This window comes from Fistularia commersonii, chromosome 12 (genome assembly GCF_037954325.1).
Source record: "Fistularia commersonii isolate RoL2024-O1a breed Wild chromosome 12, RoL_Fcom_v1.0, whole genome shotgun sequence".
NCBI lineage: Eukaryota > Metazoa > Chordata > Actinopteri > Syngnathiformes > Fistulariidae > Fistularia > Fistularia commersonii.
Window position 1 is genome coordinate 20,173,129 of NC_141295.1, and position 24,548 is coordinate 20,197,676.

General features: G+C 55.8%; 2 protein-coding genes across 3 annotated transcripts; one reads left to right on the forward strand and one right to left on the reverse strand.

Annotated features, from left to right (window-relative positions):
* Positions 1–6,920: 6,920 nt before the first annotated feature.
* On the reverse strand, positions 6,921–17,893 carry pla2g6 (phospholipase A2, group VI (cytosolic, calcium-independent)). 2 transcript variants are annotated; one of them, XM_086157651.1, is made up of 18 exons: positions 17,808–17,893; positions 13,601–13,818; positions 12,443–12,652; positions 12,173–12,353; positions 11,851–12,038; positions 11,674–11,770; positions 11,403–11,585; positions 10,948–11,056; positions 10,419–10,517; positions 10,180–10,270; positions 9,746–9,909; positions 9,527–9,677; positions 9,242–9,378; positions 8,543–8,697; positions 8,409–8,460; positions 8,097–8,212; positions 7,936–8,009; positions 6,921–7,766 (listed from the first exon to the last, which is right to left on the reverse strand). In XM_086157651.1, the coding sequence occupies exons 2-18, from the start codon at positions 13,810–13,812 to the stop codon at positions 7,622–7,624; spliced, it is 2,364 nt and encodes a 787-aa protein (XP_086013777.1). In that variant the 5' UTR covers positions 13,813–13,818; positions 17,808–17,893; the 3' UTR covers positions 6,921–7,621. The 2 variants fall into 2 exon arrangements, with proteins under 2 accessions (XP_086013777.1, XP_086013779.1); XM_086157653.1 differs by lacking the exon at positions 10,419–10,517.
* On the forward strand, positions 17,669–24,518 carry cbx6a (chromobox homolog 6a). The gene is given in 7 exon segments (XM_086157655.1): positions 17,669–19,612; positions 20,717–20,760; positions 20,853–20,918; positions 21,100–21,166; positions 21,657–21,917; positions 21,919–22,313; positions 22,315–24,518. Coding segments are annotated over 7 exon segments (1,374 nt in total). The 5' UTR covers positions 17,669–19,543; the 3' UTR covers positions 22,787–24,518.
* The last annotated feature ends 30 nt before the right edge of the window (positions 24,519–24,548 follow it).

Consider the following 24,548-nt stretch of genomic DNA (forward strand, 5'->3'; position numbering starts at 1 on the left):
TGATCGCATCCGATGCCGGGATCCATGTGGACAGTGAGGTGACGTCGCCGCTTTCGTCCGGCTCCGGCCTGATCTGCTTAACCTTACTGGCAAAGTCCTGCCAGTTCTGGATATGGCGCGCGGCGTTGCCGACCAAAGGTGACAGAATCTTTGCCGCTTGTTCGGCGATGTTGTACGCGACGGCGTCGATGGCGCCGACGATGGGTCGGTCTGACAGGAGCTCCCTCCTTGTGACTCTTGGGGAGTCTGTCGATGCAAGACATGGTATCTTCCAGGGACAGTGGATAATAACGTGGTTTGTCTACGGCCGCATCCTTTTCTAGATGCTGTAGACAGCTGACCACTTTCTTCTTGTATCATATTAATACCAACTTATCCTTTATTAATCCCTGTGGGGGAATTGGTTCTCTGCAATGAACCCGTCGTGGATGAACCATGAGTGGTGGGCGGCCGGGGGAGCGGTGAGGGCTTCAGTGTGCTGCTCAACAACACTTGGACACACCAGGAGGAGCCGGGAATCCGACTAGGAATATTCGCTTCCCGAGTCGACCGCTCGCCTCCTGCGTCGCCCAAATGTATGTGTTGGTCGGGTCCCGTTTCAGGGTTTGCATGCACTTTGGCTCATCGCCCATCACTAGTGAACTTGAATGACTTGTTGGTAAAACAATCAGCATGATTTCCCAGAGCTGAAAATTGAGGAAAAAACAGATGTCAATAGCAGACAAATGGTTGTTGTCAATCATGGAGGATTCTAAGGAATTGAGAAATGAGCATTATTATTTAGCGTTATATTTAGAGACAGTGATACTAAACTCAATACTAAACTGTGCATCTCGTGGGTTAAAGGCCAACGCACTTCTTCACTCCACCAATTGGCTCGATGATCCAGACTTTCTTAGACCTAAAGAATGTGAATGGCCCAAGTCTGACTTTGTCCTACAACAATGTGGTGATGATGAAGGGGAAGTGAAAGGGATCTTGTCGTCATGGCAGCAATAACAAAAAACAGGATGCTACTCGTGACTTCGTCCAGTATCATTCAAAATGGAGTAAGTTTCTCAGAGCAGTTACATGGATGCTGACGCTGGAAAACATGCCCTTGTACTGAAGTCAGACAAGAAAAGAAATGGTGCTGAACGTGGATGTGAACCATTCTGATGTCCAGTGAAAGAAGAAATGCGTTCAAGTACAGCCCATCTCTTTAAATGAGCTGATATCAGCAGAACATGCCGTTATACGATTTGCTCCAATTGAAAGCTACTCTGAAGAAAGAAAGCTTGCAAAAGGGTGACGCTCACGTCCGTCATCGGAGCACAAGTGGTCGGCCGGATCCTTTGCTACAGGATGGACGTCTCCACTCTGGAGGGAGATGAAGCAGAATGCTCTGCCAGAGGACCAAAAACACCCTGTGATTCTTCCCGAACATCGTCCCGTGTTAAAGCACCTTCATGAGCGGCCGGGTCGCTGCGGAAGAAACCAGGCGCTGTCCGAAGTGCGGCGGCGCGATGGGATCCCGGCAGCAAGCGCTCTAGCAAGAAAGATATGCTCATGGGAGCGAGTCCCACGCCAACGTTCTGACTTTGGAGAGCAAAAGATGTCAGATCTCCCTAAAGTAAGACGAACACCAGGCCGGCCACCATTCACGTTTGTTGGAGCGGATCGCTTTGGCACGATCGCGGTGAAGAAGGGTCGTCGTGAGGTCAAAGGGTACGACGTCATTTTTCCAGGTCTGACCAGGAGAGCGGAACATATAGAAACCGCTAATTCTCTGGATACAAATTCATGCATCACCGCAATTTGCAGCTTTATGAGCAGACGGTTCAAGTGAAACAAACAAGATCTGACAACGGCACAAATTTAACATCAGCTGTTGAGGAGCTGAAGAATGCCAATAAAGAATGGAACAGAAGCAGCCGCAAGTTGTGACAGAAAGGAATGAAATGAACTTACAACCCACCAGCTGCTTCACACTTTGGAGGAATACGGGAGAGGATTATAAAGCAGGTCCAACAAATCCTTGTGTCCAGAACCAGAGAACAGACGTCGGATACACTTTCACCTGTGAGGTAGAATCCATTCTCACGACACAACGGATCTCGAACCTCTTACCACAAACCGCCTTCTGCTGCTTAAAGGCCAGCCAGGATTTCCCCGGGTTGATTTCACACATCTGATCTTTACATGAGGAAAAGGCGGATGCGAGTGCAATACTTAGCAGATTTATTTTTGGAAAAGATGGCTCAGAGAATATCTGCCCACTTTGCAAGAAAGACAGAAATGGTTTAAAGAAAAGGGAAATGCTTGTCTGAGTCGCAGGCCGACTGCACCGAGGGGATCGGGGATGTTAGAAGAATGAATGACGCACACACAGATTCAAAGGGAATCGTTCGCGGTGTAACTTTTAAAAACAAAGATGAATGTTGTCGACCGTCCAATAACAAAATTTTGTTTAATGTTGGAAAATGACATGTAAATATGAATGTTTATGCAATTTGAATTGATGTACATGCACGCTAGCATCTTGTTGCATTCACATGGACTTTACACCGAACAAGGAACTGTTGTATGCAGCATACACACACGCACGCACAGACACACACACATGCACAAAATCGACTCTTGTATGAGCGGTGCCTCTGCTGGTGCGATGGACCGTCAAAGCCAACTTTATGGACTTTGGAATTAATCTTGAAAAAAAAGGGAACCTTGCACTGAATCACTGAATGTACTGTGATGTTTAACGTCTTCCTGATTTATGAATTCTGAGAGAAATCGTACGTCTCCGTGTTCTTGTGCCTCGCCGGCAGCAGTGAGGCGGGTGGAGCGTCGGAGCCATCGTTTAGATGTTTGTGGTTGTTGACGCCTGGCGGCGGCAGACTGGTGTCCCTTTGTGGCACAGCAGGGGTTCAATCAGGCGAGCCTTTCTTCAGACAAAGAGCTGGGATCAGCCAGAGCTGCAAGGGTTTGGAGATGCCAGCTGGCAAATGGGGTCTCTATTGATTGACTGATTGATCGATTTTTTTTTTTTTTTTTTTTTTTTTTTTTGTAAATACAGAGTTTTAATTTACGATCTTGTTTGGAAGAGTTTGATGAATATTTGCGTTAACTTTGAATGTACTTGAATAAAAGACCTTTCTTGGAATCTATTGAAGCCCCTGAGGCATCTCGATGAAGTGGCTTATTCGAAGGCACTGCTGTGTGTGTGTGTGTGTGTGTGTGTGTGTGTGTGTGTGTGTGTGTGTGTGTGTGTGTGTGTGTGTGTGTGTGTGTGTGTGTGTGTGTGTGTGTGTGTGTGTGTGTGTGTGTGTGTGTGTGTGTGTGTGTGTGTGTGTGTGTGTGTGTGTGTGCTGTCAATCCCAAGGAGGACTGCAGAAGACCAACATGTTTCACCGGTGCAGATGTCAAAGAAGAGAAGAAATGGAGCAGCGTGGAGAGGAAGCAAGACATGCAGGGGCTCATTCTGCACACATCAAAGATGGCTGACACAGAGACACACACACACAGTATTTGCTAATATCAATCTATGAATGGTGATGTCGTGACATGGGTTGCGCTGTCACAATATAATTCGAAGTGTCACTACATGACTCCTACACTCATGATGGGCTGAACTGTCCTCACATGGATCCGACTGTCCGACAGGGATCTGCCTGTCCTCACATGGACTGCACTGTCTCGACACGGATCCGGCTGTTTTGACATGGTTCTGGCATCTTTGACATGGATCCGGCTGTCGTGAAATGGTTACTACTGTCCTGACATGGATCCGACTGTCCTGACATGGATCCTACTGTCCTAAAAGGGACGGCACTGTCTGGACAGGGATCCTACTGTCGTGACAGGTCAGGACAGTAGTGACATGGACTGCAGTGTCCTGACATGAACCGCGCTGTCGTGTTGTGGATCAGAGGGTCGCGGTGGTTTGTCAAGCCGTGACCTGAGCGGTGATGTTGGGACATGAATTGCATGGTTGCAGCAAACACCCCAAAGTCCCATCATGGGGTGTCCTTCAGGGACCCGGCTGGTGCGGTCATGTCCTCCGTTCCACTTCATGACCTCCCAAAGGTCAGCTCCGGCCCAGGGATTCCAGGGTCAGGGAGTGACGGCTGCTAATGTGTTGGTAGCTTTGATGCAGAGCCTCCAGCGGGACCGTCGGGGCTGCATGAAGGTGCTTGGAGTAAACACAAAGTTGAGAAAGCTACTGCACATCCTGCAGACTGTCTCGCACACACACACACACACACACACACACACACACACACACACGCACGCTTCTCTGGAAGTGCGAGAACCTAATTACAGTTTGGTGAGTCATGAAAAAGCTTCCGCTCTGACATCAAATACAAAGTCACTGGAGTACAAAGACCCCCCCCCCTTTGTTTGAGATGCCAGCGCAGCTGACGGGGCAGATAACAACCACCCCATTAGAGAAGAAAGACAAAGACACCAGAGAACACATGGAAACATGAGCAGGAGGCGGGAGAGGGAGGAGGAAGATGGAGGACGTGGAAGAAGATGGAGGAGGGAAGAAGAAGAGGAGGAGGAGGAGGAGGAGGGATGGAGGGTCGGACGGAGGAGAACGATGAAGACGAGGCGATAAAAGAAACAATGACACGCAAAATCGTGAGTATGTTGTCCCAGTTTTGAAGTCCTGTGTGTGTGTGTGTGTGTGTGTGTGTGAAACCAAGGGACTTTTCCAAGTACTTTTCCTTTGTCTGTCACTTAAGGTTAACAATGGTCTATTCTGTGTTGGCCTGGACAGGACACACACACACACACACACACACACACCAAGTGTGTGTGTGTTGCAAGGACCTATTCTGATGACATGTATGACCATCGACAGTTTGTACATGCAGATCAGACAGTGACAGGGTCAGTGACATGGATCCGACTGTCCTGACATGGATTGCACTGTCCTGACCACCAGCCCCTCTGGTCTCCTGGAAAACTGATACAGATGCAAGGTCCATGCAGACCCCCCCGACACACACACACACACACACACACACACACACACACACAGTGTGTCCTCACACGGAGATCTCAGGCTGAGTTGTTGACACCAGACTCCCACCCGTCTCTTCCTCCTCCACAGCTCCATAATGACCTTCTGTGTGTGTCTGACCATCTGTGGGACTCTGGCGCCGGCTGGGACGCCGCCTCCTCCTCCTTCTTGTCTTCTTCCTCCTTTTTGTCCTCTTCCCCCCCACCTCGTCTCTGCACGCCGGTCCATCTCTGCCCGTCTTCTCCCCTCTGGTCTTCAGACGAACATATCGACCCCTTCTTCGGACATCCGCCGGCCAGCCTGAGAGAAGGTCTCCCTGAGATTCAGCCACCAGCAGAGGCAAAGTAGGACAGGAGTCTGGACTTCACTGCAGGCCCTGAACGCCTCACGCTGCAGATCCAGCTCCTCCTCCTCCTCCAAGCCGTTTCCTGCTAATTGAGCTAATGACCAATTATCAGCCGCCGGTTCAGACGCTGCTGAGCTCCGGGACGTTCCAGCTGGCGCCGCAGCTCAGGCCTTCATCTGGACCGGCACCGAGCAGGTGGACAGCGTCCTCCTGTGGCCAGGATGGGAACTCAAGTTAAAACCAACGGCAATCAGCAGATTTGAGCGCTCCACAATAATCCTCCGGGGACACCAACACCCAGGTCTGGAGACAGGTGGAACCCAGGGTGAGGAGGATTAGAGGTCGTCCAGGAGAACGTCAGATAGCTTCAACACCTGGTGTCGGTGGCAGGTTTTAGATGTTTTTATTGATTGTATCAGTTGGAACAAAATATCTAAAATTAAATTTGTGTCTGGATCCAGGAGAGGACAGGCCTGATGGAATTCCTCTGACTACACACACACACACACACACACACTGACTTTCACATCAGGGGAGAAGGAGTATGAAGAGCTTTCTGAACATCTCACAAATTCATGGCCTGTCGCCGTGAAACAGCACGACCTTGTGTCTTTGCAGGGAACAGACGTGGAAACATCCTTGGACTGTGTGTGTGTGTGTGTGTGTGTGTGTGTGTGTGTGTGTGTGTGTGTGTGTGTGTGTGTGTGTGTGTGTGTGTGTGTGTGTGTGTGTGTGTGTGTGTGTGTGTGTGTGTGTGTGTGTGTGTGTGTGTGTGTGAGAGAGTGAAAGCTGACTTCACAGCCAAAAAATTAAGATGAGGAGGGTGAAGGTGCCTGACAGAAGATGACACAGAGATGGATTATCGTCTTGAGATTCACTGTGCAGAAGACGACAAAGACAGAGGAGCAGATGTAAAGACACACACACACACACACACACACACACACACACACACACACACACACACACACACACACACACACACACACACACACACACACACAGGTCTCTGCTTGTGCCTCCTCGACATTTCCTCCATCAGCAGCAGAGGAAGAGCAGAGCTGTGGAGTAAGATGAGAAGATGTGAGGCAGAGGAGGCCAGCAGCAGGACCTCCTGGCAGGATAGTCTTTGTTTTCATGAAGAAATGATGATCACGAGTCAGTGCGGTGGGCAGAACCTGACGGAGCGGAGGAGCTCCGCCCTGAACTCTGATGAAGAGCACCGCCTCAACATCCACTGCTCCTTCATCACCGCCTTTGACCTCCAGACCTGCCTCTGGTAGGACCAGCAGCTTCGGGCGTTGGAGGGGCCCCGACCCCAAAAAGATAAATGGATCCGTTTCAGATGTAGTCGGACCTCCGGCCCGCCTTCAACGGCCGCCAGGAACGATCTTCATCTTGGGGCCGACCGTCCTCACTCTCTGCCGTGTCGTCCCAGGGCACGTCCTTCACCCGAGGGCAGGTGTTCCATCTTAAGGCAGGTGTTCCATCTTAAGGCAGGTGCTCCATCTGGCTGCTGAGGCCCTGCTGACTTTATAGAAGAAGAGAAAGCCTTAACGCGGACGACTCGTCACACTTTATTACTTCTTCAAATACAAAAGCTGAGGAAAAATGAAGATACAGAAGGTTGTGTCAGAGTCAGATGAAACATCTGGAGCTTCACTTTGAGTCCAGACACAAAGGAGGTTGTTAAGAGTTATTAAGAGTTGTTAAGAGTTCTGTATGGTTCAGAAAGACCAGAGGAACCGGGGCAACCGGGGCAGAGCTTCAGGTCCTGGAGCAGAAGAGACTGGAGGCTGATGGAGAGAGAGGGAGGCCTCTGGCTCCTCAGCAGAGGAACATACCTCACACAACCCAGAAGAAGGACCTTTCCTTCTGATGTGGAGCTGTGAGTGAGTGTGTGTGTGTGTGTTTAGGGGGGGTAGGAGGTCACATGGTGCTGCCTGAAGAGGCTTCGGCAGGTGAGAAGCTGTCAGTGTGTGTGTGTGTGTGTCAGTAACAGGTGTTTGATGGAGGTCCAACCAGAGCAGGAAGCTTCTTCTGCAGGGCAGAATGGTCCTGAAGGTGACTTCAGGTCGAGGCTCCGGATCCCAGAGAGCCAATGGGAAGAAAGAAACATCTCCAGGTTTTCATCCTGTTCAAATCCTCCTCCTCGTCTTCTTCTGACCTCGCATGTCTCGCGGCATGTTTTTCAGCAGCCACGAAGGTGGTCTCCAATTGAAGGTCGATCCTGGCTTCCCGTCTCCTCCCCCTCCAGCGTCGCCCCCTCACTGCTCCAGCAGCATCTTGGCCAGGGACTGGAGGACATCTCTCTTCTCGTACAGGTACATTTGAGTCTCCCACAGCATGTCCACCAGAACCGAGTCGCTGACTTCGTCCAGCATCACCTCCTGGGAGAGCTGGGGGCTCAGCCTGCTCAGGAGGAACCACAAAAGGCAACAAACACACACACACTCTGAGCACCACGGCAGGGTGAAGGTTCTGCTCCTGATCTAACACCTTCCCTGCAAGGTGACCCAGATGTGGTCGCTGCTAGTGCGACGCAGCAGCAGGAGAAGGTCCTGTGACAGACGCCTCTCACCTGTGGTAGATGGTGTGGACCATCTCGCACCAGGCCCTGGCTCGGTCCACGGCGCAGCCGTCCGAGTCGGTACACTGACGAGAAGGAGAGATGTTTAAGAGGCGAGCCTTCCACCTCATCGGCGGGAGCTTCTGCGAGGCCGAGGGCTGGAGGTCACTCACGCAGTCCACCAGCATCTTGCCCAGCTCCTTGGCTCCCACGAAGCTCTTGGCCAGCTCCAGGGGGTTGGAGGGCCGGAAGACGTCCACAGAGCTCACCACCACCTGGGGAGGTTTACCTGGTGGCACGCAGGAGAACCTCAAGGTGGCCTACAAGAACCACTGCTTACTCTGTCCACTTCTTGCTGTGTGTGTGTGTGTGTGTGTGTGTGTGTGTGTGTGTGTGTGTGTGTGTGTGTGTGTCAGGACTACAGTGATTGGATACGGTGCTGCAGGGAAGCCGCGTGCTGATTGGTTGCCTCTCTCCCGACTCACCTGTTCCCAGGGACACCACGATTCCCAGCCTCTTGGTCTCTGCCCCGCGGCCCTGAGGAGAAGCAGGTGGACTCCATTACCCCGCTGAGGGCCCCCCCGGCCCCCCCGGCCCCCCCGGCCCCCCCCGACCTCACCTGCGCCCCCAGGGCCTGGTTGTACTGGTGGATCTCAGACATGGCGTCCAGCGTGGGGTTGTTGGCCAGCAGCCCTCCGTCCAGGAAGCGCCCCATGGGTCTGAAGTAGGTGGGGGCGGCGCCGCTGGAGCGTGCGGCCCGCCACACCAGTTGTTCTGGTGCAAGAAGAGGGGATGAAGGTTCTAGCGGGTCCCCGAGACGCCACCCAGACGTGCCCACGAGCCCAAGCGCCCCCCCCGTGCCTCGTGGCCTCGACGTGCCAGAGGGTAGCCCTCAGAACAGTGACTCTACAGAGAAGCACCGGCCCGGTGAGCCAATCAGAGGAGCGGGAGGAGGTCCTCCTCCATGAAGACCTCAAACATCTCATTTCACCTTTGACATGCACTGTAGATCGGGTCATTTATTCTTATTGTATTCGAGCTCCTTTTGTGGACAGAGCCGGGTCTGCAGGCAGTCCTGAGGGTCTGGTGAGGGTGCCTTCAGTCCCAGGACCAATTTGACATTCATCACAAGTGGGCAAGGTTTACACACACACACACACACACCTTCTTCTGTCGCCCTTCTACGCTTACACGGTGGTTTCTCAGAGTATCCTACTATCAACACATCCTCATCCTCCCATCCTGCAACAACAACACGGCCGGCGCACACAGGTTACGTCGCAGGCGTCAGGAGAACCGTCTCCTGGGCCAAGATTACCTTGGGGGGTGGTGAGGGGCTTGAAGGTGGCGGTGGTGGCGTAGGGGGGCTCCCTGCGGGCGGAGGGAGGCTCGTAGTTCCTGAAGATGTGCAGCTCGCCGGGATGTCGGTCTGCCAGCACGCTGGTCACCATCACCCTGAGGACGCGGCCCAGAGCGGAGGTCAGCCGAAAACCGCGAGGAACCGTCCGACAAGGTCCGAACCCAGTCCCGTCTCCTGGCCTCGCCGGCTCGCTTGGAGGTCTTCTTCAGAAGGGGGCGGAAGAGGCGTGACAGCGACACTCACCTGGGGAACGTCACGTCAGCCATCTTGGTGTTCTCTCCAAACTCCTTCTTCAGGAAGTCCTCCAGCGGCGCCGACTCGTACGGCCGAGAGCCCTTGAACACATGCTCCTTCATGCGGAAGTAGAGGCAGCGGAGGTACTCCATGGACTTTCCTGCAGGCAGAAGAAGCCCGCTCAGCGCCTGCCGGCCCCGCCGGCGGCGTGAAGGACCGCGTACTGACCGTGGATGATGGCCAGGGCCAGGATGCCCCCCGTGCTGGTGCCGGCCACCCAGTCGAAGAGCTCCCGGGTGGGCCGGCCCGCCTCCCGCTCCAGGGCGATCAGCATCTGGATCAGGACCAGGCCTTTAATCCCCCCCCCGTCCAGACACAGCAGCCTGTCCGTCCTGCGGAGAAGAGAGAGGTCGGCTGACGGCCGGGGCCGAGAAGGTCGGGACATCCCTGGATGCGAGCGTGAAGAACATCAATGTATCGCATCATGTACCACGTTAACGGACCGGGTTCATGCACCGTATCGGCGTACGACCTTGATGACGTGCACGAACGCACAGCATCATTGCATGTAGGAGACCTTTCGGGTGAAACCCGAACCCCGAGCACGCGCATGTTTGTCTGAGGAGCTCAGCAGGAGCTGGAGGCTGGAGGAGCTCCCTCACCTGGGGGCCTCCTTCCCGGGGCCGTCCGCCTCGCACGGGCCTCGGCCCGCCGCCGCCGCCGCCGCCCCCACGAACATCAGCTCCTGGAAGCCTGCGGGCCAATCACACGGGTCAGGGGGCTCGCCACTGGACGGTGCCGATGGCATCGAGAGGTTCTCGCTATTGTGACGGCATCGAGGAGTTTTGAAGACCGTGGATACTGATCTGAACACACACAGTCCACGGGGGGGGGGGGTTACCTATGCCTGCAGGTTTGGCCTTGGTGGTGCTGGGGGGGGGGAGGCAGCGCTGGACCCCTACGCTACACAGCATGTCCAGCAGTATCCTTCTATTAGGACCTTCTCATGCACGGGGTTAGACACACACACACACACACACACACACACACACACACAGGACAAAGAGCGAGAGAGAGCCGGGGGGGGGGGGGGGGGGCAGTTTGTTAATGTTAGCTCGCATTTCCAAACCCAAGAAAATAACAGACTTTCACAAGGCATCGTTTTTGCGGGGGGGTCGTGGGTTGTCGTGTTCTCCGTCCGTGGACGAAGAACCCCTCCGACCCCCACGTGAAGCTCTGATGAACAGGAACCAGGAGGAACCCTGGGACCTTCAGGTGATCCCCATGCGTTGAGTTGGACATGCTTGGAGGCGATGAGGTGTTAAAGCACAACAAACTGGACAACAATCTGAGGAGACGAGCCTGGTGACTCTTCATCTCCGCCCCTGAATGACTCCCCGCCCAGCAGTCTCGGCCGCGCTGCCTGCTACCTTTGCTGGAGCGGGCAGCGATCAGCCCGGGGGTTTCTCCCAGGTCGTTGTGGATCTCCACGTCTGCCCCAAACACGATCAGCGCCTTGATCAGCTCCATGTGGTCCATCTAAGGGGGGGTGCGCACACACACACACACACACACACACACACACACACACACACACACACACACACACACACACACACACACGTGACCTTCAGGATGTTCACACAAGGCTTTTAGTGACTGACAGAACTCTGGGGTTGAGAAGATCGAGAGCAGCTCCAGGGAAACAAAAAGGGTGGCCATTTTGAAAGTCCCTCCATCATTTCACCCTCTCGCTAGCACCGTGCGACAGTCCTTGTGCCCCACCGACACACACACACACACACACACACACACACACACACACACACACACACACACACACTAACACCTGTCTCAGGAGTGGGAGTGGAAAGGCCTCACAGACCTTCATGGCGAGGTGCAGGGCCGTGTTGCCATCCTGCCCCTTCAGGTTGGCGTTTGCCCCGTGGGTGAGCAGCACCATGGCCGCCTCGAAACGCCCCCTCCTGGTCAGGATGTGCAGCGCGCTCTCGCCGGTCTTGCTGAGGTAGTTGATGGCGCAGCCCTGCTCCAGCAGCAGGCGGCACATCTGGAACAGAGGAGCATTCATCTTCACAGCCGGTCTTCCCCTCGGGGCCGACGGCCGCGGCCTCGCCGGGCGCTCCTCCGTTCTCCACCTCGGGGGTTTTGACCCAGTGCAGCGGCGTCCCTCCGTACAGCGAGTCCTCCGCCTGTAGCTGCTGGGGATCGGCCTTCAGGATCTCCTCGGCGCAGCTGGAGAAGGAGACGCAGAGGTTGACGAGCCCCGCGAAACCGACCCCCCGACCCCCCCGACCCCCCAGTCCCCCGCTCACCCCCTCTCGTTGTACTTCATGGCGCTGTGGATGGGGAAGCCTCTGCCTCCGACCACGTCGCACTTGGCGCCCCCGCCCAGCAGGGCCTTGACGGCCTCCACCCGACCCAGGCGGCAAGACACGTGGAGCGGCGTCTCGCCGTTCTTGTTGAGCTGGTTCACGCCCGCGCACAGCCGTGAGCACAGCACCTGGGGGCAAGGACGGGCGGACGCCAGAAAGCTCCAGAAAGCTCCAGAAAGCACCGAGTCCGGGGTCTCACCACCCTCCACCTTCATTCACAAGGCCAGGAAACGATGGTTTGGATGCCAGCCCCGTCCCTCACCTGAATGATGGCGGCGGAGTCCTGCTTGGCGGCCAGATGCATGGGCGTCTCTCCGTCGTGGTCCTTGATGTCGGTGCGGGCCTGGCTCTCCTCCAGAAGCTCCGTCACGCAGGCCGAGTCTCCGCGCTCACAGGCCAGGTGCAGCGGCGTCTGACCCGCGGCGTCGCGGGCGTTGATCTGACTGTGGGGGGGCGAGGGTCGGGCCGCGTCAGATCCAGAACATCTTGACGACCATCAACTACCTGCGCCCGGGCGGCGGACGCCCCTCACCTCTGGACATAGTTGTGCTTCAGACATTCCCTCAGGCCCGTGTCCACGGCGATGTGGGCGGCGCTCCAGTCCGGGTGGCTGCGGATGCAGTCCGCGATCAGCTGAGCGCTCTCCACTTTCAGCTGGAGCGTCTCGTAGAAGGGCTGCAGCTTGAGGGCGTACTGCGGGAACCAGTTCATGGCGTCCTCCTGCGACGCCACCTGAAACAGCCTTCGTCACCACAACGACGGAGCGGGCGTTAGCAAGCGCCAGAACCTCGGGACGTCCGCTCAGATGGTTTGGGATGTTCCTATACCGATCAGATTCCACCGGCCGGCCTCGTGTGCGCCGTGTGTGTGTGACATCGGTGTCCGGTGTGTGTGATGTTGGTGTCCGGTGTGTGAGAGACAGTGTCATGGCGGGTGCTTCTGCTCCGGTGGTCCCCGGATGCTTTGGAAAACGGGCAGCGCTTCTGGTGGAAACCACCTCTCCAGCCCCTAAAGACCTCAGGAGGGGACAGCGTGAAGGGTCGAAGGTGTGAAACGCAAATGACCCTCACTCTCCGGTGTGAACGAGATAATCTGGACTTTGGATCAGGGGTTAAGGAGGAGACTGAACTGAGGAGATGCCTTCTTATGTTTTACCCCTGAGGAAGTTCAAACTAGGTTTAACTTCCTCTGCTAGCTGCTCCCTCCATCCTGGTCCTGGGACAACCAACTTTTTGGACCTTTCACGATCACATCATTCCTTCTGTCTAATAGTCCACATCTCTCAACCCTTAAAGATCCCTCGATCTGGAGATGGGCCGGGTGGCTCTTCCCGAAAGGAACTGCAGACGGGGATCAGTGCGCTGCTCCACCTCAATCCCACTTCAGCTCCACCTCAATCCCACCTCAGCTCCACCGCAGCTCCATCCTGTCTGTCTGACCTGTGACAGAGCGCCTCCACAGGGATTCTTTCAGGGAACCAATAATCAGTCACAATGATCCTGGCCCGGCAGATAAAAGTTTCTCAATACCCATTAATCAGGGAACGGAAGGATCCGACGGCAGCCAGATGAGACGCGAACGGACCTTCGGGTCCATCCTGAAGGTCCCGTAGTCTTAACATGGCTGGTGGAGCGGTCCGCTCGGTGCGTCACGGCGTACATCTGCGGCTCGGGTCGAGGCGGACACTGACCTGAGGGCCACGGCCGTGGAGTCCGGAAACATCAGCAGGCAGTCCCAGGACGGGCAGGAGGTGTTGTGGTAGAGGACCATCCTGCCCTCGGTCTTCAGCGGGACTTTGCCGCCCCTGTAGTTGGCCAGGGGCACCTCCCTCACCCGGTAGGGGTTGGAGAACAGCGTGGACACCGACGACACCGTGTCCAGCAGCCGGCCCAGGAACTGCATGGTGGCCTGCGGGGGGGAGGAGCTGCTGTCACTCTTTCACAACAACATCACTTATTCATGGTGTTAAAATTCGCGCGGGAACGCATCACGTGATGGCAAAAGTACACCCAACTTTGTATTTTTCCACTAACACCCCCAATGCATTAGCGATGACGTATCCCGAAGGCCCAGTCTAAGACACAGCCTGGTAACTGGCTGCCATCTTCTAAAAATTATGAAAAACAACTCCATATTAGGAAGTAACCTTGACCATCGAGATAGTGGTATGAATCACTGCCACTCCCTAAGATCCGGGCCGAAACCTCCTCATCTGCACATCCGACTGGACGCGCCTCAGCGGACGTCTAGAGAGGGTGAACCATCCCCTCGGGGTGACATTCATTTCGGCCCGGGAATTCTCGTAAGTGTATTTCTTGACCTCTAATAAACCAGTCATTGCTTAAACAGTTCCTGACAGCTCTGATGTTTTTCTTGGATCACATCTGAACACACCGGGACAACAAAGTCCGGTCCCGTGGCGGAGGCCGCAAAAACGGACAAATCGGTGACCCCGACGTGATCATCAAACCACGTGATGGTCAACTAACGTGATCCTACTGACGTGATTCTCCAGGAGAAAAGCAGGCTTGAAGGTATTCGAGGGCGGGAAACCGTTGATTCCACACAGTGCGCATGACCAAAGGTAAGCAGTTTCCTTTTCTAAAAACTGCGATTGGATATTTCAAATCATTGGAATCAGCGGGTGACTGTAATCTGATACAGAGTAGAGCTTGAAATGAAAAAAATAAATAAATAAAAAATTAGAAAATTAATTAGACAAAGAAACGAAGAGAAGTTGGAACTGGTTGAGCAAAGTGGAGAGAGGGGAAAATTGTGTGGGATCCAGAGTTATCGAGAGAAAGAGAAGTCGAGGTTGAGAGAACCTCCGGAGGAGTCGAGGACTCCCGGAGAACGGTGATTAATCTGTAATCAGTCGAGGTTAGGGAAACCTCTGAGACACTGTGAAAGAAGACGATGGGAGTTGATAACTTCACCGAGCGGAGTATCGGACATAGTGAGACAAAGGTCCGTGCTCTCCGTTAGTGTTCAATAAACCCCCTCCGAAGAAAGGGAGGAGGTGATTTGATGTAAGATTAGTCGAGGTTAGGAGAACCTCTGAGACACTGTGAAAGAAGACGGTGGGAGTCGAGGACTCCACCTAGTGGATCAGCGGAACTGATCGCACCGTGTGGATCGCTAGTGTTCAAAATACCGTTCCCATTTTATAGTAAATGTTTGATTTTGTGTTGGTGTGAATGCTGTGCTGAATCGCTGAAGCAGCAGTGTCAGTGGAAACCTAACGGTGCAAGCGTAAACTGGCAGCCTGTTGAAGTAGGCGTGAAAGTGCAGATTGCTGTGTGAGTGAGAAAAGAAAAAGAAAAAAAAGAAAAGGAAGGTCATAAGATGGCTTCGGCGGAGGAGGGTAAAGGTGGCCCCCCCCACCTTCGCCGAGAGATGGAAGTTGATTGTTGAAACGCTCACATCCGGGGCGTATACAACCACCCCCCAGATGATGGCTCGGAGAGTCAAAACATTTGAAAAAAAGGAGAAACAACGGACCTATTGGCCAAAGCCAGATTGCGTAGGATCGCTCACAAGCGTGTTTAAATCACAGTTGTCGAGCGGGAAGGCAGAAGTGTCCTATTACAAGGCCAAGTGGGAGGGAGAATTCAGTCTGCCTAAGTGGAGACGCAGCACGCGGAAATGCGCCAAGGAAGGTGATATCGCCTCTGAGCGAGTGCGCATGTTATCGCACATCACAAATCTAGTGATGAAGACATGGGCAACGACAGAATGCAAAACCACAAATACAGAGATGCGCCGAAGCTGCAGCCCTTACAACCACCCCAGTTGTACTTTCTACAAAAAAACATACAAAAAAAAGGAAACTCCGATGAGACGCGACTCTACCCTTTCCTGCCCCCTCCTTACTCGACCCCTAGCGACTCCCCCGCAACTCCTCCAACCAGCCTCCTCCCATTGTTTCAAATTATGCCCCAAAATGACAGGCATGGTTATACGCCACATCGATTGCATACCGGGAGAGGATACGAACATCCAGCAGGGGAGGTTCCAACAGTCGCAGGGCCCCTTCCAGTGTTATCTAAAGCATACTGGACTGCACTAACAGATTCTGTAGCTTTTCTGGTTCCCGCAGGCCTGAACCAGAGAAAGAGAAACCAGACCAAGACGTCGAGGCCCTCGACTGGGTATACGTGAAGAGATTCAAGAACAGCTGGTGGACGCCCAGGTGGTTTGGCCCCCTCAGAGTGCGGCGTCAAACATCGCACAGCCTGCAAGTAGAGGGCCATAAGACGTGGTTCCACCTCAACCACTGCGCCAAGGCAGTCCCCCCTCCTCGAGACATCGTGATACCGGGAGACGACTGGCTCTCCGGTGAGAGCGAGGACGAAGAAGAAGAGCCAAAAGGGGCGGTCGGGGACCCACCTCCGGCCGTCTGAAGAAATACACTGTTAGAGAAGTCGGTGAGATAGGTGTACCTCTGCACTCACCGCGTAACACAATCCTGATGCATCACACGAAGAGGATTTCCACCAGACGATCGAACATATAGAAAGATCATCAAGAACAAAGAGAACAGTTCTTCAACTGAGAGCGCACGGTGCAAGACCGACGCTTTGGAGCATCTGTGGGGAGTGCCTCACAAAAGCATAAGTTTTATTAACACGCATGTAAAACTTTTTGTAATGAGTGTGGTGTGACAAAGTCACACCAAGAGAGGGACTGTTAAAATCCCAAACCACGATCGAATTGTATTATGCTTTTGTCATTATATATGTCTCATCTCATGTAATGGCTGCCCAGGCCAGGGAGCCGAGTGGAGAATTTCCCTGCACCATTGATCAAACAAAAACATGTAACAAGGCCAGCAGGTTTTTCGCTCCACTCAAGTTTACATTTTATATGACATGTAGTTTTTCTTATCACCTACTAAGTTTATATTTTTGTATGACATGAAGTCTTTCATTCTACATACTACGTTTATATTTTGTGTGACGTGAGGATTCTCACGTCAAGAGAGGGACTTGCAAAATTCCCTGCCTTAAGTCAGAATTCCTGTGTTACCAAGTGTACTTGCAAAAACTGTTAAAATTCGCGCGGGAACGCATCACGTGATGGCAAAAGTACACCCAACTTTGTATTTTTCCACTAACACCCCCAATGCATTAGCGATGACGTATCCCGAAGGCCCAGTCTAAGACACAGCCTGGTAACTGGCTGCCATCTTCTAAAAATTATGAAAAACAACTCCATATTAGGAAGTAACCTTGACCATCGAGATAGTGGTATGAATCACTGCCACTCCCTAAGATCCGGGCCGAAACCTCCTCATCTGCACATCCGACTGGACGCGCCTCAGCGGACGTCTAGAGAGGGTGAACCATCCCCTCGGGATGACATTCATTTCGGCCCGGGAATTCTCGTAAGTGTATTTCTTGACCTCTAATAAACCAGTCATTGCTTAAACAGTTCCTGACAGCTCTGATGTTTTTCTTGGATCACATCTGAACACACCGGGACAACAAAGTCCGGTCCCGTGGCGGAGGCTGCAAAAACGGACAATGGGGACCACAGAAGACATCTGAGGAGGCTTCTATCTGCTCATATTGATCCCTGGACAGAAAGGACTTCCCTCACTGAGCCGCCATGGTTGAACCCGAGCAGAAGCTGCAGAAGCTGTGGTCTACAGGACTGTTTCCATGACAATGACGTTCGAGCAGGACGAACAAGCGGCTCCATTCACACGCACGGCCGCCCACGTGACGCGGGAAACCGGAGCCGGGTCGGGGGGGGGGGGGGGGGCTCAGCCGAACGCCGCCGTTACTTCGTTAGTTTGTTGTATTTTTCGTGTTGCCTCCACAGAAATCGTGACGTGTCATTGTTCGCCGTCCGTCCGCGGGGTTAATCGCCTTACGGGGGGTTAATCGCCTTACCGCGGGGTTCCGCTCCGCCGCGCCCGGTGATGTCTGACTTCTGACGGCGTCTGACGGGACCGACGCTGCTCCTCAACCGACCCTGCTGCTCCGTCACTGACGCCCGCCCGGACCAATCGGCGAGCAGAGGGGGCGGGGATCTACGCTGATTGGTCCGGGCGGGCGTCAGTCACACGTCATCTAACTTCCGGGCTCCCCTCCTCGCTCTTCCCCGGGACCTCAGCGTCCTTCTCCCCAGATCTTCTCCAGCCCTCCTCTGTCCGGGTCCAGACCGTCCACCTCCACAACATCCTCCACGTGCCGTCCTTCTGACAGACTCCCTCCTGAGCATCTCCATCGTCTCCGTCTTCTACACCTTTCCTTCCGAATCAGACTCCCAGGTTCACAATTGGGAACCTTCTCGTCCTTGGACCTCATCTCTGACCAGGCTCGGAGTAAAGAAGTGAACAGCAGAAGAAGCCGGAGGCCATCACACAGACACACACCTCATCTCGACTTACATCGTGGAGATATGGAGCAGGCGATCATCTACATGGGTCTACATGACATCCATCTAGAACGTGAAGGCGAGCATCTTGTAGATCATATCAACACACACCACGTAGACAACCACCTTACACACACACACACACACAGGTATGAGACCTTGGTTTAGAAGAGTAAAAATCCTCCAAGGAGGTTAAAATCATTTCTAAAGTGATGGTCTCCTGATGATGTCCATCCTGAAGGGAGCAGCTGGAGGGGTGACAGATCCAGAAGAATGAAGCTACCATTCCTCCTCACTGCTTGTGTGTGTGTGTGAGCGTGTGTGTGGACAGCCTGATTTGTGACCCTCACCAGTGTGCACCATGATGAGATGGTGAAGGTTAGGAAAGTCCACAGCAGCAGTTGAAATGCTTCTGCTCACTTGGAAGCTTCTGAGCTGAAAGATGGAACTTTTTTGAGGAGGACATTTCTGTCCATCTCAGCCCCAGCATGAAGACCAAGACCCGCTCCACCACCTCTAATATTTCAGTCAAAGAGCTCCCGTGATGGAACATGCTGATGTTCGAGTCCTGACTCAGCCTCTCATGTCCTGCTTCAAGGGCAGTCCAGAGGTCCTGGATCCTGAGGTCTCGAGTCCAGGGTTCCTGAGGTCCAGAAATCCTCAGGTCCAGGGTCCAGTGGTCCTCAGGTCTTCAGGTCCTCAGGTCCAGGGTCCAGAGGTCCTCAGGTCTTCAGGTCCAGAGGTCTTCAGGTCTTCAGGTCTTCAGGTCCTCAGGTCCAGGGTCCAGAGGTCTTCAGGTCTTCAGGTCCAGAGGTCTTCAGGTCTTCAGGTCTAGAGGTCGGTGCAAATGGAAGATGCCCCCCCCCCCCCCGCAGCGCGCGCTTCTTCCCATCCTCGCGTGTCTTCGCGGTTGCCAGGGCGACCGGGGGCTGACCCGGCCACGTGACGCCGAGCAGGCTGCTTAGCCGTGCCGCTGCGTCCGTGCGTGTGCTTGCGTGCGTGAAGTAGAGAAAGAGAGAATGAGACGGTGTGTGCGTGCACGTGAGGGGAGAGAGATAGAGTGAGAGAGAGGGAGTGTGCGAGACAGTGTGTGTGTGCGTGAGTGAGTGAGTGAGAGAGAGAGAGAGAGAGAGAGTGTGTGTGTGTGTGTGTGTGTGTGTGTGTGAGAAAGCGTGTCTGCTGTGTTTCAGCCCCGCACACACAGACCCGCCTGCCGGCCGGAACCCGCACGCTTCTCCCGGGCTTGGAGATGGAGCTCTCGGCGGCGGGAGACCGAATCTTCGCCGCGGAAGCCATTCTGAAGCGCCGCGTCCGGAAGGTGAGCCCGGCTCGGGGCGCCGACGGCGGCGGGGCTGCGGGGGTCCGCGGGGGTCCGGGCCCCCGCCGAGCATCCGCGGCGCCACCGAGGCCTGGCGGCGGCGGCGGCGGCGGCGGCGCTCCGACCGGCGGAGCTAGCTAGAGGCTAACTAGCGCTAAGTCGGCCGGCGCTAACTCGATGCTAACTCGGGTTAGCAGCCGTGGCTCCTGCAGGGACGGCGATAAAAACAGCGACACAAAGGGGGTGGGGGGGTTGGGGGGGCTAATCGCTGCTAAAGCTAGCAGTCCCAGCTGCGGTCCGGGGTTCCCGGGTTCTTGGGTTCCACTTTAGTCCGGACCTCCGGCTCACAGGCTGCAGGACGACTTGTAGCTTCAAAGCTGCCCTCAGCAAAATTCGGGTTCCTCCTGGACCTTCTGACTGTTTTACACTCCAGAACATGGCCTGCATTCCAGAGAAGACCCTGACCAGCCGTCCGTCCACATCGCAGAAGAAACCCTGGCCTCCTCTTGACCTTACATCTGGTCCAAATCCTCCACCTGTGGAGGGGGGGGGGGCAACCCAGTGTCAGGAGGTCATTAAAAATAGACTGGTTTATTTTTCTAAGGCGGGGACATCATGTAGCGGCTCGTGTTTCTGTGTGAAAGGTAGAACAGGGAAGCCCCGGGTCTCCAGGAGATCCAGGTGTCCGTCCATCCGCTCCTCGGAGTCGTATCGCCGCGATGTTTCCGCGTTCTCAGAGATAACCGTGCCGGATGACCGGCAGACTCGGATCTCCTCGATCCTCGAGGGGACCTTTGGTTCGCCGTTGTGAATCCGAGGGAGCCTCGAGTTCTCTGAGAAGCTGCGGCACCGTGTTTCCACATGATGAAATGCAGAGTTTCGGTCGGAATCGAACGCCGAGGATCTCGGAGAGCCGAGTCCAGTGAACCGTCCCTGGGCCGGGACCTTCTTGGACCTTTAGATAGAAACCCTCCCGGAGATTCTGTGTGTGACGAGAGGACGGTCTTTGAGAAGCGCCGATGCCTCTGAAATGTTGGGCGGGTAAAGCCTGCGGACCGATAACACTCCAGATCTTCATCCCCCTCATTTCTGTTTCCATGACAGGGGAGGATCGAGTACCTGGTGAAGTGGAAAGGTTGGGCCATGAAGTGAGTCGAGGCCTTCCGGTGATTCTCACTGTAGAATTTGAACACAGATGTGAACGGGATCCTGGATGAGATGTCTCTGTGTCGTTCCTCAGGCACAGCACTTGGGAGCCGGAGGAGAACATCCTGGATGACCGGCTGATCCTTGGCTTCGAGCAGAAGTGAGTGACCGTGTCGAAGGTGTGTGTTGTTCCTCTCCAGCCCGTGGTAAGCGCTCCTCTGGCTTCCAGGAGGCTCCAGGTACAGGCTCTCCTTCCAGCCTGGACCTCCTCCTCCGCCTCCAGACTGGTTGGTCCTTCTTACCCTGAGGTCCACGCTGACCTCCCCTCTTTTCCCCCACAGGGAGCGCGACAGAGAAATGCACGGGCCCAAGAAACGAGGACCCAAACCCAAGAACTTAGTCATCAAGGTAGTAATCTGCATTTTACATCTGTCTCCATGGAAACCACAGGCTGCTAGCACCATTAGCCTACTGCCGCAGCTTCTGCTTCTTCTTCTCTGCTTCTTTTCCTGTCATCTTCTCCCTTCAGGGGTGTCCACAGTGAATCCCATCTCTGTGTCCTCTCAATGCATCTGTTACTGCAAACACAATGCGTGTGTGTGTGTGTGTGTTTGTGTGTGTGTATGTGTGTGAGACCTGTCTGTTTGTACTGGTCGAGCCATCAGAGCAGTTACACAGTAGTTGAGTGTGTATTCCGAGGTTTTGTTCCTCGGTTCTCGGAATCCGACCCGCCTCCAGAGGTGTGTCTGAGCTCAGGTTCTCACACAGGTCTGTTAGAGTGGGTCGGGTGTGTGTGTGTTCGTGAAGGGATGCCGCCAGGACGCCTGGGCTGATGCGTGGGTCCAGTTCCGACCTGGTCCAGACCGCCGTTGTGAGACCTGTTGTTCTCTCTCAGCAGGCCCGTGCGCTGAAGGGAGAGGCGAGCGGCCGGGCGTCCAAGCCTCGGGCGAGCGCGCCGCGGTCCTCGGCCTCCACCCGGGCGTCCTCCACGACCTCCTCGTCCCCTCACCCCTCGGCGCTTTCCTCCTCGTCCTCCTCGTCGGCCGCGGCCCCCTCCCCGAAGCTGAATTCTCTGGCCGCCACCCATAAGCTGAAGAAAGACATTCACCGCTGTCATCGGATGTCCCGCCGCCCGCTTCCCCGCTCCGACCCGCTGGCCGCCACCTTCCCTGGGGGCGGCGGCGCCCCCCCCCCGCCTGCACGTGTCCCCGTTCTCTGAGACCGTCCGCATCCTGAACCGCAGGGTCAAACCCCGGGAGGTAAAGAGGGGCCGGATCATCCTAAACCTCAAGGTCATTGACAAGCCGGGACGCGGGGGCTCCGCGGGGGCGGGGCGGAGCGTCCCGGGGGGGCGCAACAACATCCCCTCCCGCAACCGCATCATCGGGAAGAAGGGCGAGGCCCCCTACAAGCCCTTCCAGCCCCCGCTGAAGATGCTGGGCTTCCCTATGTACGGGAAGCCCTTTGGGCTGCAGTGCGGCGGCCCCCTGTCCTTCCAGGCCCCCCCGGGGTCCTGCTCCGGCGCCGGGCCCCGCGCCGCCCGCTCCGCCCCCCCCCCGGTACCAGGCGCCTCCCTCCCCATCCAGCTCCAGCGGGTCTGAAGGGAAATCTCCCGCCGCGACGCAGCCCCCGCCCCCCGGGGCCGCTCCTCCCGGCGAGGGCCGGCGCCCCGGTTCCCGGCCGTCGCCCCCCCCGGGCCCCGACGCCCGAGCCTCGCCGTCCCCCTCCCTGCCCTGCTCGCCCTCCTCCTCCTTGGAGGACGAAGACCGGGCGCCCGCGGACGGCGCCGCTGCCCCCCCGCCCGCCGAGCAGAGCTCCGCCCCCCCCGCGCCCCAGAGGGTTCCCGCCGAGGGCGACCCCGACTGGCACCCGGAAATGGCGCCGAGCTGCAAGGACGTGGTGGTCACCGACGTCACCACCAACCTGGTCACCGTCACCATCAAGGAGTTCCCCTCGCCCGCCTCCCCTTCCGCCGCCATCCCCGAACCCGCCGCCTCCCCTCCCCCCGACGACCCCTCCCAGCCGTAGGAGATCCCGCGTCCGCCGCTCCGGCCCCATCCTGCTTTTCAGAAGGTCCAGAGCCTCGGTCTGCCAACGAACGCCCGCCCCGAAGAGATATTTTTGAATGCCAGAGGGGCAGCTCACCCCCTTGAATTGCCATAGATTGACCACTTGCACAGCGCCGCCCCCTCCCGGCAGCCAATCAGACGCCTCCGCCGCTCGCCCGCTCCGGAAGCTCCTCCGCCGTGCGCGGTTCCCGCTGAGGAGGCCACGGTGTCCTTCCTGCCCCGACCTCCCCCAAGAGTCCTCACGGCTTTAGACACGGCTGGACTCTCATTGCTTCGACGACACGCATCTCCACCCCACGCTCTGCGCCGGCGTCCCACGCCCCGACTCGCCCCCCTGACCCCCCGACTCGCCCCCCCGACCCTCCCGCCTCGACCCCCCCCGACACACAGGCATATCCGTCCCCTCGGAGGGAGGACGCGTATGCACGCACAACCTGATAAGCTGAAGATAGACTTTAAGTTATTGCTGTCCTGGCCCAGACCCGGGACGGGTCCTGGTTGACGGTTGAGCTCCACCTCCACGCCTGCCTGGTCCTGGTGTTGTGTTTTAGCCACAACAGAAGAAAGAGAAAGACCTGAGGTCTACAGGCTCTGTCTGGACACATCTATACCTGTGTGTGTGTGTGTATGTGTGTGTGTGTGTTACAGCTGGTTACCAGGTTACCTTCTCTATCAGGATCGTAGACATTCCAGGTGGCTCCTGGAGGTGGTCTTCAAACAGGACCGGTCCTCTGCAGACCCCTCCCCCCCCCAGCCCTTTGGAGCCCATTGTAGGTGGGTCAGCGTTCTGGGTGGGTTCCTCTGTGGAGGCGGGGTTTTCCTGACGCCGTGGACAACGAGCAGCAGCTGTCCCCTCTGGAGGACCCCGACCTTTGGCCCTCGTAAAGTCTCGCTGGCCTGGGAATGTTCAGGAGAACCGTGGGGGCTCTTAGGATTGGTCTCCAGGGTCCCGGCTGATCTCCTTAAAGGTTCCACTGTGGTGGTGTGGAGACGTGACACCGTCTGGGTCTTCGGACGGCCGCGCTGGCGACGGCAGCAACCGTTGCCACGGTTACACTTTGCCCGCAACATTTTTCCCGATCGTTGCGCTCGACCGGGTTCCCGGTCGACGACGTCAGAACCGTCTCAGCTGCCAGACCAACAGGTGAGATGTGAGGTCCTCTGGCAGAAGGATGGAGCAACCGTGTTACAAACACGCCGTCTCCATGAAGGACTGATGGTGGAGCCACCTTGGTCCTCCTCATACCATCTGACTGCGGTGTCCTCCTGAGGTCACGCTTCTTTGTTCTCCGCGCCGGCGGCCGGCCGTGTCACTGTATCACGACGTGGTTGGGACTGTAGGTCAGGAGGTTACCAGCTGTGCCGTGGAGATAACCCCTCACAGGTGGGAGCCTGTCCTCCACCCTTGTCCATCTGACATCCCGTGGTCAAGAGAAGGTGGTGCCGGATGGATGGCGGCTCCTCCAGACACGAGGGGAGTTCTGCTCCGGCGTCGCCACGTCTGTCGCAAAGTTTTCCCATAACATCCCTGTTCCCTGAAGACCCCCTTCTATCTGGGGACGCCCCCCCTCCCTGAAGACCCCCTTCTATCTGAGGACGCCCCCCCTCCCTGAAGACCCCCTTCTATCTGGGGACGCCCCCCCTCCCTGAAGACCCCCTTCTATCTGAGGACGTCCCCCCTCCCTGAAGACCCCCCAGAGCTCGCTTTATACTCCGTTGTT

Excerpts from the sequence above, each read along its gene's own strand:
- pla2g6 (XM_086157651.1), bottom strand. The coding sequence starts at position 13,812 with ATGCAGTTCCTGGGCCGGCTGCTGGACACGGTGTCGTCGGTGTCCACG. Across the intron at positions 9,910-10,179 it reads CCCGGGAAGGAGGCCCCCAG|GACGGACAGGCTGCTGTGTC; the intron begins GTGAGGGAGCTC and ends TCTTCTCCGCAG. Across the intron at positions 8,010-8,096 it reads GCAAGATGCTGGTGGACTGC|TGTACCGACTCGGACGGCTG; the intron begins GTGAGTGACCTC and ends CCTTCTCGTCAG.